Source organism: Puma concolor, chromosome F2 (assembly GCF_028749965.1).
Source record: "Puma concolor isolate L17-30 chromosome F2, mPumCon1.1.hap2, whole genome shotgun sequence".
In the NCBI taxonomy this organism is placed as follows: domain Eukaryota; kingdom Metazoa; phylum Chordata; class Mammalia; order Carnivora; family Felidae; genus Puma; species Puma concolor.
Genome location: NC_141684.1, coordinates 2,095,314 through 2,107,020, shown reverse-complemented (window position 1 = coordinate 2,107,020; position 11,707 = coordinate 2,095,314). Strand labels below are relative to the sequence as shown.

General features: G+C 64.9%; 1 protein-coding gene across 3 annotated transcripts in view; it reads right to left on the bottom strand.

The window, feature by feature from the left end:
- Positions 1-987: 987 nt before the first annotated feature.
- The window catches only part of TSNARE1 (t-SNARE domain containing 1), a 154,581-nt gene continuing 143,861 nt past the window's right edge, over positions 988-11,707 (bottom strand). For 2 of the 3 annotated variants that reach the window (XM_086695488.1, XM_086695487.1), the window contains one exon: positions 1,124-1,269. Coding sequence is in view for 1 of the 3 variants with exons in the window: in XM_086695486.1 (XP_086551612.1) it covers positions 1,003-1,269 (267 nt within the window). In the remaining 2 variants the exon portion in view is untranslated. Of the gene's footprint in view, positions 1,270-11,707 lie in introns of all 3 variants that reach the window. The other variant, XM_086695486.1, reaches the window with a different exon arrangement.

Below are 11,707 nucleotides of genomic sequence, written 5' to 3'. Positions count from 1 at the left end.
CCCCGGGGCCCATCCCGGACGCGGCCACCAGCTGCAGGTCTGCGGGCTCAGACACGGGCTGAGTGGCCGGCTGTGTCTTCGTGTCTTCCCTCGCACCTGCAGCTGGAGGTGTAAAATTCAATTTGCTCCCAACGCCTCCTCTGGATCCCCCCGGGGCTTGGCCGGCCGCAGCCACTGCGCAAAGCTGACGAGGCGGCCACAGCTCAGGCGTCGGGCGGGGGTGGGGGTGGGGGGGTCCGTGCATGCCCACCTGTCCCCGCTGCCCACACCTCAATGGTGTCACCTTTCAGGCCCCTGGAGGAGAAAGAGCTGAGACACGCAGGGCTTCACAGAATCTTCTGAAGCATCTTTGGAACAAAGCAGCCTGGATGCAGAAGGCTTTAGAGCTGCCCCAGCCCCAGCAGAGGACCGGGGCTGCGGGAGGGGTGGGGAGGGGTGGGGAGGGGTGGGGAGGGGTGGGGAGGGGCAGGGCCCTCCGCTCCTGCCCATCTCAGCTGGAAGCAGATCCTGGCAGGCCTTTCTGGAATGCGCCTCCCAGGTGGGCTCACCCGGGGCATCTGGTGGGCAGCCACGCACCCCCTCCCCCCGTGAGGTCCTGAGCTCGGCAGGGGCTCCGGAAGGGCGCTGCTGACCCTGCGCTGTGCCGTGGGGCCCTCAGTCCCCCGCCCGGTGCCCACTCCCCACCGTGAGAGGAGCTGCCTCTTGCCCTCTCCCAGGGGCCTCTCTGGCTCCAGCCCCTCCTATTTAGGGGTGCCTCCCCCACTCCCTGCCCCCTTCTCCACGCCCTGCCCCTCAGCGGGATGCCCGCAGACAGAGAAGCTTCTAGCTAGGGAGCAGGAGGGGTTTCAGGGCTGCATCCCACCCCCAACCCCCCGGCCACTGCTTCCGGGGTGGGGACACCGAGGTCCAGGGAGGGGCTGGGTCCCTGCTGTGGGGGGAGGGGCAGCCCCGGTCCAGCCACCCGGGTTTCACACCCCTGTCACCATGCCGCCTGGAGCACACTCACGACACGCACACACACACAACCACACACATTCCCACTCCGGCCACGGCCTCTCCTGCCCACTGCGGCCCAGGGTCCGTCCCCAGGGGCCCCGGAGCCGGAAAGGACGTAGACCGGGGCCAGCAGCGCCACGGCCAGCGAAGCGGGCGGTTTATGAGGCCAGGCCCGCCCAGAGGTCGGTGTAGAGATGTCCGGTAGTGCCCTGGAGGGAGGCAGGCAGGTGGCGAGCTCTCCAGGGTCCCCGCAGGCCAGGTCACAGCATCGATCTGCAAAACAGATTCCATCAACTCCCAGCTGGGAAAGTGGGGGCTCAGGCGTGGGGAGGAGGCCTGGGGGCAGGATGGGGGGGGGCGCTGGCTCCCCCCCGGCTCTCTCCACCACGGCCCCTTCCTCGGGGAGCCCACAGCTCCCCCACAAAGTCAAGTGGGGCCCCCCTTCCGGTTCACCCGGGGCGGGGGGGGGGGGCTGGGGGCTGGGCAGGAAGGCCTGAGGCAGCAAGTCCACCCTGGTGACCCTCCCCACCTGCCAGCCTCGGGTTTGCCCCAGGAGGGCGCCCCCCGCCCCGAGGACAGGTCTCTATTTCACAGATCAGAAGCCAGCCAGTGACTGCCAGGGACCACGGCTGCCAGCACTGACTCTCCCGGCCGGGTCAGGATGCCCTCCCGCCCTGCTCACCCCGTCCTCACCCCCGGGCCCGCCTGAGCCCCCGACTCCGCTGCCCTTTGTGCACGCGCCTGGGGACCCCACCAACAACCCCAGCTCCTGGGAACCGGGGAACCTTGCCCATTTCTCCAGGGCTGCAGCTGCGCCGGGGAGGAAGGGACGGAGCTCCGCGACCTCTGCGAGTCTCTCTGGGTGGTGAGCCCACCAGAAAGCGGACTGTCCGGAACATAAGTGGACACCGGACAGAGGCCCCCCTGCCTGCCCATCACGCTCGGGCCTCGGGTCAGACAGGGGGGCCTCTCCAGCATCCTCCCATGACAGGCCGGCTCCCACGTCCCTCCACAGGACTCCTCAGGCCTGGGGAGGGTCCGGAGGCGCCAGGGCCTCAGGAAGGACCGCCCCTAGCTTGTGTCCCAGCCCACAGACTGGGCTCTCTGCCGGGGCCCTGCCTGGGGCTTTTCCCTGAGATACTGGTCAGCTCTTCAAACATCACCCTCTTGACGGGCGGCCCTGAGCACCCTGCTGAAAACCACGAGCAGCCTCACCCCCAGCCCCGAGGTCAGGAGGCGCACCCCCTGTCCCCTGATCCCGGGGCCCAGCCACAGGAGGTCCCCAGCACAAGCTGGGCCCAGGCAGGCCCTGTCCCGACAGCCGGGTGCGGGCCACGCCTCCCGAGCCGGGTTCCCTCCTCGACAAACTGAGGAAGTCTCAGCTGGCACCCCTCAGGCTGGCTTCGTGGCTCTGGGGACCTTCCCGGAGGGCTGGGGCCCGGCTGGCCCGTCCTGGAGTCAGCAACGCTACCCCAGCCCCCTGCCTGCCTCTGGGCGTGGGGGCACCTGCAGCTGAGTGGCCTCGTGCCGGACGGGGGTGGAGGGTGTCTCAGGGGGGACCCACCCCATTCCCAGCTCTTCTAGGTGCCTCCTGGCCCCAGGACCCCAGCGCGGCGCCATGGCAGTGTATCCCCAGCCCTCAGGCGCCCAGCCAAGTCCCTCCTCAGACGGAGCCTCAGCCACAAGCCACATAGATGGATGCCGTTGAGAAGCACCAGCACACGGGATTTGGGTGGACCACGGAAGGGACAGGGGCGAGGCGGGGGTGGGGCAAGGCAGGTGACGCCCAGGCTCTTCCTGAACAGCTGGGCTGCAGGTGGCCCCTGGGCTGGGGTCCTAGAGGGGCCTCTGGGACCTGCACTGCCAGCAGGGCATCTGCTCTCGGGGGGCTGGGGCTTGTCCCTCTCCAGGCTGCCCCTCCCCCTCCCCGGTCGGTGGCCCCCGTACACCTCTTCCCTTGGCTGGGGCCCCCCAGAGCCACCCCTCCCGGGCCCCCCCCACACACCCTGCTTCTGTTTCTGCCCCGTGTTGCCTGTCAACTCTCAGAGAATCCTCACGCGCGGCCACCTTCTCCGTAGCCACCTCAGATACAAACTTCCCTGTCCTGTGTCCCTCCTCTGGCTCATGCACGTCCCCGCGGAGGGGGGGGCGGGGGCTGGTCAGCACAGGAGGGGTCAGGGGGCCCCTCCCAGCTGCTGTCCTTGGGCAGCCCACTCACCGCATCTTGAAAACGGGCGCACGTTTTCACTGACCCCTCAGGTTGAATTCGATTCTCCTCCCAAGCAGCAAATGTGCCCGCATCCCTGGGCCACACACACTCTGGGGTGACCCAGCAGACTCACAGGCAAAGTCCACAGGGAGCCCGTGGATGAACACAAAGAAGCTGCCCAGACTGGCACTGGGCAGAGAGCGACAGGGCTACTAGTAAACTGGACGGTCCCTGCCCGGCCCAGGGAGGGCTCGGGGGTGTCCCTCACCAGCTGTGCCACCCGCCGTGTCACCAGAGCGTGCGGCCGAGGGCCAGGGACCGCGGGGACGTCGGGAATGCCAGGTCACAGGACTTGGGGCCAAGGACGAGGAAAACAGAGCACCTGCCGCGGGCAACTCCATAGGCCATGCTCCATGATGGTGGGGCCCTCCAGCCCCAGGAGCCAGATGCCTGGGCTCCCAGCTTCACTCCTCTCACCTGGCTGAGCCCCAATGGCTGAGTGGGGGGCAGGGACAGTGGGTGACAGGGTCCAGGCCTGCTCTCTGGCCCTCCAAGCCCCCCTGCCTTCCACCCTGGAGCACTGAGCCCAGCCCCTCTCTCCCAGACCCCTGTCCCACCAGTGAGGCCCACACTGGCCTCCCCAGCAGAGGCTAGGCAGAGGGCAGAGGCTGCTCCTCCCAGATTCCGGGAGAGCACCTTCACTTCCAGCGCCTATGGATGGACGGAAGGGGCCTGAGGGGCCTCTCACCCGGACCCGCAAATGTCCCGAGCCCCACGATCACAACAGACCACACTTACTTCCCAAGCGCCTGTCACACGCTAGGGGTTCCCCTGGGTTTGCTCATTTATCCTAAAAAGAGCCTGTAGGGTGGGGACCCAGCCTGGGGGGGGGGGGGGCGGAGCTGGGACCCCGCTGAACCCAAGCCCTGACCTGCCAGGACGCTCAGAGGAAAAGTTAGGCACCACCTCCTCCTCCGCCCCCTCCACACCTCCTCCCTGCGCCTCACCCCTGCTCACTGGCCCCTGTGGTGACTTCTCAACCTCTCCTGTACCCGGGACGCCAGCTGCCAGGAGCCCCGGGAGGGGCGGACGGCCCTGCCGCGTGGGCGGGCAACATGCAGGATGCCAGCCTCCGTGTTGCGGGAGCGGTGAACGCTTGCGTTAGTGCAAGAACGTCCCAAACGTTGCACGGGGCACACTCACACCAGCAGATGGTTTGTTCTTGATCGGAAGTTCACACTTAACCGAGCTCTTTTGAGTTGGCTGCATCTGGCGATTATGGTGGGGGTGTCGACTGGCTGAGCTCTGCCTGGGGCCTCTCGGTGCCCACTGCTGCGCGGCCCCCGACCGCGCCTGGGGGATCGGGGCGCTGACACAGAGCCCCGGGGCTGAATTCGGGTGCGGAGCCGGCTGGGGCCGAGCTGAAGGCCGAAGGGCCCAGTGGAATGTGAGCCTCAGGCAGTAGTCCCAGCAGCCTCCGGCCCCGGCCGAGGCTGGATCCGGCACAGGCTGCACCGGCCCCAGGCAGGCCCTCCTGGGGACCCACCGCTCGCGGCGCCCGCCCCTCCGCTCCCCCTGCCCCAGGCACGGCGCACCCCCTCTTCCAGCCCGGGCCCTCCCACTCAGCCCTGGTCTCCTGGGCAGGGGCCACCATCACGGGGCCAGCACATCCACACAGCCCCACCACCCCTGCCACGGCTCTGCCCGGCTCCAAACACCCTCAGTGCCCCAACGACACTGGGCTGAGACCGGTCCCTTGGGCTGCATTCACCGCCCTCCAAAACGGGCCCCGGGCCTGCTTACCTTCTCCACCATCACCGGCTTTTTGCTGCAGCCGAACACAATTGTCACGGTCTGAGCTTTCTCGTCTCTTAAAAAGAGGTTCGGGACCAGCTTCATCATGTGACCGGGGCCAGGGCTCAAGGCGTGACCAGGGTCAGGGCTCTGAAAGTGACCAGGGTCGGGGCTCAGAGTGTCCAGGTCATGCCCCGCACGCACCCTGGAGCATGCCCTCTGACCGGCTGAGGCCAGGCCACCCGTAAGCTCCCCCCCACTGCGTGGTGATGGCTAAGAGGCCTGGAGCACGGGTGTCATGCAGAGCCCTGGCCTGGCTCACCGGGGTCCTGGTGGGGACAGTCCCCACCTCTCAGGTCACCGTCAATGTCCTTCAGGTGCGTCCTTCTCTCGTCCATGAACCACTCCGCCAAATGGTGCTGCTGCCCTCCCGCGACGAGGGGCCTCGGCTGCCAGGGAGGTGCCACCCAGACCCTGTGGGACCTCCTCCTGCCGATGGCCCGATGCCAGCCTCATGGGCCTGCCGGCTTCCTGGCAGAGTGTGGCCAGGGCGCGACAGCACATCCGGGCTAGCACACTGTCTCCCTCCTGGACCGAGGCCCGTGAGGGTCAGTCCCGCCCCGGGAAGGGGGTTCCTGGGGGCCTGGCGGGGAGCACCCTGGGGCATACATATTCTAGTGGTCCTTGCTGGTGACACTCTCTGAATAGCTTATTAGAGATTAATATTTAATTCTCTTCTGTGGATTTAGCTTAATTATTCAATTTATTATTGCAATTGCTGAGAAGCACCCAGAAGCAAAACTGCCTGCTCCGAGCAGGGAGATGGCACAAGACGAGGGGCTTGCCACCCGCAGCTGGTTTGGCCGACTCTGCCCAGCGGGGGTCCTCCTGGGTCCCCCCGAAGCATCCTTTTCTTCAGAAAAACCCTCTTTTGTCTGTCAGGATGGGCCAAGGACGGTCCTGCCCAAGTGTCTTCCCTTCGGTGGGGCCAGAATCCCTGCGTCTAAAGGGGCCCTGAAGGCAGAGTCCCGTCTCCTTCTGCTTTGCGCTGGAGGCCACAGCCCAGAGAAGCAGGATGAGGAAGACGGGAGGAGGAAAGCGGTCAGGCACTCCCATGTCCCCGCAGACCTGCTCTAAGGGAGAGACTGGTTCATTTCACACCTGACGCCAATGTTCCACGAAGTTCAGTGGCTTAGTGGGAACAGTAGGCGGGGACTCAAACCCAGGGCCATCCCACCATCACAGACAAGGTCTTTCCTCAATCGGGTCCTCGGGTCGTCGTGCCCTGCTTCCGGCAGGGGGCTCACACCTCCCCAGTGAAGGGGAGGGCTCCTCCCGCCCTCATCTGCTGCTGGGTGTTCCTTGGGGGAAGAGCAAATGTCCTGGGGCAGGCAAGCCCGTGTCTCCTGCCACCTGGTGAGCAAAGGACACAGCAATGCCTGCGTGGCTGGCTGGGAGGGCTGACCCTGAACTCTGCCCCAAGGCCGAGGTAGGCATGGGGGTCAGGCCTGGCTCTGACCTTCTTCCTGCCCTGGATGAGCCCCTCAGAGACTCAGCCGACACCCATCAGGTGTGGCTACAAACTCTCGCTCCCACCCTCCTGCTCACTGAGGGCCCAGTGCCCTGGCACAGCCCTCAGGCTGCTGTGTGTTTGTAGCGACCGTGGTCACTGCAAGGAGGGCGTGGCCCAGTGGAGGGGCGCTGGCCCAGAGCCAGGAGTCGTGGGCACCAAATCTGAGGCCAGTGGGAGCTGGGGATGAAGGGAGGTAGGGTGGAGAGATAGATGGCAGGGGCTAAGCCCGACCCTCTTTCCAGGAATGAGGGTGGGGTGGCCCACAGGGCTCATGCTCCCTCCCTGTGACAGGACAGGGGCCTGGCAGCTCAGGTCTGGGGGATGTTACCCAGGCCGAGGTTTCAGAGCTCAGCAGGGGAACTCGAATCCCCACTCTGGGGAGCTACATGGTGGGGGCAGGTCAGTGGCCAGTCTGGGGACAGTTCGCTCGAGATGGGGCTGTACAGAGAAGAAGGGGTCAGGCCAAGGCCCAGAGCAAGAAAGGACGTAGGGAGGGGGGAGGAAACGCACCAAATGTGTGCACCAAGGGCACCCATGGCTTCACCCAAGCCTTATAAAACACCCCAGCGAGGTCTGAGTGTCCCGGGCCCAAAGAGGAGGAACCTGGGACTCCACGTGCCACCTACCCAAGGCGCAAGGTTGGAAAGCCGGAAGGGTTCGGCCGAGGTCCTTTGACTCCACTCCCAGACCAGTTACGGCCCTCCAGCCCCGGCCCCGCCCCCAGGTCTAGACCCGCCCCGCCCCGCCCCGCGCACAGCTCCAATCGCAGGCCAGTCCGGCCACCAGTCCCGCCTGTCAGCTCAGCCCCTCCCTCAGCCACGCCCCCAGATTCGTCCCAGGCCAGCCCCGCCCCCAGACCCTGCCGGGTCCACCAGCTCCAGCACCCGCCTGCCCATGCAGCACCCCACCTGCAGCGGGAAACTGGCCAACGCGCCAGCGGCCCCAACTGTGTCCCATGGTCCCGCCGTCCTGCCGAGTCCCACCCAGGGACCACGGGGCAGCTGTTCCGGCCGTAGATCCCAGGCTGGGTCTGGTAAGATGCCACCCCCTCTCCATGCTGGCTGACAAACTGCATCATGTCCGTCAACACCTCCCGCGCCACTCACACACTTGCCGCCTTCTGTGCCGGCCACCAGCACGCTCATGCTTTTTTTTTTTTTTTTCATCTTTTTCCTGGCAAAGAGCCGTTTCCACTGGCTGCTTCAGTCCTGCCCTCCTCATATGGCCATCTGCCCGGCCGCGGTGGGAGTGCCAAGGGGCGGGGCAACCACATGCAAAGGGAGGGGGTCTGGCGTCTGCTATGGCTCCCTCAGGCCCACTGGGAAAGAACTGCTCCAGACAAGTGCCCCAGGGAACCTCTGGCCTCTCGGCCTCTCCACCTGCCACCTCTCTCCTACTCAAGGCCCTGCACAATCCGGCCCCACCCAGCTCTTGCCTCAGTGCTCCACCCACTCTGCCGCCACACCTCTGCCTGGGCTGTGCCCTGGGCCTGGAGTGCCCTCCTCCTGGGCTGACAGAGGAGCCTATACCCACCTCTCGATACTCTGCTTTCAAGAGCCGCCTCCTCCAGGAAGCCCTCCAGCAGCACTGCCCCCATTACGGCTTCCACTGTGCTCCTGGCAGTTCACACCTCAAGGGCCTCCCTCTCCCTGAGGCTGTGAGCTCCTCAGCGTGGTGCTGGATCTGACCGCACCTGCAGCTGGCCAACAGGGAGGGACTGGGGTAGTTACCGAACCACATGGACACATCACCAACCTCTAGGTGGCTCTGAGCCCTGCCCTAGGCAACAGAGAGAGCAAGATATGGCCCTGCTGGCTGGAGGGCCACACGGGAACATGGGGGAGAAAAGGCCAGCTTTGTCGCACCTCCATAAAGCAGAGCAGGTGCGTAATAACAGCGATACGATTAACTGTGGTAGCAATGATGGGGACAGTGAAACAGCCACCATCATGGAGTACAGACCCCCTCCGGGCCAGGCGCCCAGCAGGCTTTCATCACTAATGCTCACCGCGACCCCAAAAAGTATGCCCCCATTTCACAGAAGAAACCGAGGGTGAGATCAGGGCCATGGTGAAGCCCACCGCCCCCTTCTGCTCCTCAGCTCTGCTTCCAGCCTTCTTACTGGTCTCTGTCCCATCTGCCCTGTGACCGGGAGCTCTGGGAGGCAGGACCTGGCCCCAGAGGAGAGATTTCCATGTGTAAACCCCCACAGAGCCCCCAGGACACCCAAGGAAGCCTCCAGCATCCCAGGCCTGGGCCAACCTTGGCCGGCGTGCTTACAGGCTCAGGCAGAGCAGCAGGGCAGCCCCAAGCCACCAGATCCCCGGCGACTGGACTCTCAGGACTTTGGCTCAGCACAGAGAGTTCATCCAATTCATCTCCCAAACTTTGGGGATGAAAGGTGCCACCACGAGCGACCATGCCCCGACCACGAGCAGTCACCACTGAGCCATCTGGAGCCACCCAGAACACACACCTGGATCCACCTCAGGGGCACGAAGACCGGGTCGGAGGCCTGGCCATGGCACACCCAGCTGTGTGGCCTGGGGCTGCACTTCACCTCTGGGCAAAGGTTTCTCTAACAGTCCCAACAGCAGATGATCATCCCCTCCCCCATGTTGCCCACTTCCGGGAACGGCCCTCCATCGGCCTGCACCTCAGTTCACTCGTCTGAACAAGGATACACCAGCACCTCCTTGATAAGGCTGTGGACGAAGTGAGACAATCCCCGGGCAAAGCTCCTACTAAGCGCTTGATGAGCAGAAAACAGAGCCACTGCTGTGTCCTGCCCTCCCAGGATGACACACTCAGGCCCTTATTCAAATTACAGCTTCGGGGAGCGGGGCCGGGCAGGGTAAGGTCTTTCCTGACCACACACGTATGGAAACATGCACACAGACAGACACACGCAGACACACGTGAAAACACACATGCGTGTATGCACAGCAGAGAAGCATGGACATAAAAATCCAGGCTACACATTTCCCAAATGGAAATCAATGTCTTTTGGTCGATATTTCACAGCTTTCAGAAAACATTAAAAACATGATGTGCTAGAAGCCTCCATTTAGCCCCTTAAATTTTTTGTGCTCGTGAAAAATACTCCATTGATTGTTGCCTAGATACCGTCATCTTCTGTCCCCCGAAGCCCAGCCTGTGACTCCGGCAGGGAGCCTGGGACCCAGGACAGGCACCCGTCAGCGCTCTGCTGGCCCTCTACCCCTTCACTCACCCATTCTGCCCCGGGTGCTGCACTTGGCTGGCGACCACAGACGGCTCACATCCCACAGGGACCCACGGACAGTCCACGGCAACCAAAGTCCAACATGAAAAGCGCTCCTGGGCTCGGCCGCTGCAGCCGTGCGTGCTCAGGAGGGCGGTGGGGTGGGGGGCTCCCCGGAGCCCAAGGACTCCCCTGCTTCTACAAGGTTCCACAGCCAAGATCTGGACAGTGGCGCACCGGGAGCCCGTCCGCCCGGTCTGTTCAGACGGCTACTGTGTGTCCACTGCAGCAGCCGGGGAACGAAGGACACAGGGTGCGCCTGCAGCCAGAGCCCTCTGCCCCCTGGGCCCAAAGGAGTCCCAGCTGGGCTGCCGGGGGGGGAGCTGTGGCCACCTCTGGACACCTCAGTGCCGTGGGCAGTGCTGGGGACCCAGAGTTACCCTAAAATCCTCTTCCAGGCCCAACATGCGAGCCTGACCCCGAACTTCATCTCCAGTGTGAGGCCTCCTCACCAAATGACCAGGCTTGGACATGCTTCTGGAAACAGTTGCACTTTCCTGGGCGGGAAAGGGGGTTCCGACAGGGGCATCGGGGCTCGAGGCCGGGGCGACTTAGGGAGAATGGGCACGTGGGCTTGTCCCACTGTGTTTTCCCACTTGCCTGCCAGGGCCAAGGAAGCCCAGTCCTGACCACAGACTCAGTCTACACTCTGGTCACACCCGGAGCCCCGACTCAGTCCCAGACCAGCCTTCACGCTTACATAAATTGAGTGAGGGGACTCTGGGGGCACCTTCCCCACTGTGGAGCCTCCTGGCACTTGTCCTCTCGGACGCCTGCTCGGTGGCAGCCGCTGTCCCCACCCGAGTGAGCTCCCCCTCCTGACTCGTCCCTCAGGCCCCGTGAGGACCGGGTGCGAACTGGATGTGCAAGGCCCTCGGTAAATGGGAAAGAGCTGAGCCACGGTGGGGGTGCACAGGGGGTGACCCAGACCGCGGTGTGACGTCGGTTGGGGGGGCTCCTCTGCCCCCTTGGAGCTGCCCGGATGGCAGGGTCTCACCCGTCGCACAGAAACGGGCACATGCACCCGGCCGTCATGTGGGGGGACTTCTTCCAAGTCGGGGAGCCGAGCTCCTCCCCCAGAGACTGCTGTTCTCTGAGGAAATCATACCGCAGCATTTGCATCAAGCCTCTTCCTTCCTCAGAGTGCTGTTTATATTTAGCTGCCTTCGTCCTCAGAGCAGCTCGGTGGGGCGGCAAGGGAAAGAGGGCAGCCTCCCCAGGCCCGCTTCTCTGGGACCCGAGCCGGAGGGCGGCCTCCGCGGCCCCCAGCGAGACCCCGCAGCCCCGGCCGGCTGCTCACAGACAGCATCCGGGTGCCCGGCCCCTCTTCTGGCCCGGCTGGCGCACCTGAGCCGATGTGTCCCTGCGTGGCCCGCGGGGACCCCTGGCCCAGGAAAGGGCTCCAGGGTGCAGAGTGGGGAAGCGGCTGGGTGGCCTCAACTATTCCCCAGCCCCAGAAGGGAAGGGGGGGTGGGAATCTGAAGGGGAGAGAGGGTGTGCTGGCAGGAATCAGAGACCCAGCCCTGGAGGAGGAGCGAGGGGAGGGTCTGGCCCTTACAGCCCCACCTCGCCTCGCCTCCAGATCACTGGGCATCCGTCTGTGGTGCCCCAGCTTCCTCCCAGGCACCTCTGTGTGGCTCCTGCAGACGTGGGTCATGGCTTCAGACAGCAAGATGTCCCCCAGGCCCCCTCTGTCCTGCTGCCCTGCCAAGCCTCTTCCGCCCCTTCTTCTGAGCTCGGCACACGAGGGGCCCAGGCTTTGCGTGACCGAGGGCAAGCCCTGAGGACGGGCCGGTGTCCCCGGCAGAACGGGGCACCGGTGCTGAGGGGCGTCCATCCCGTGGGTAACATG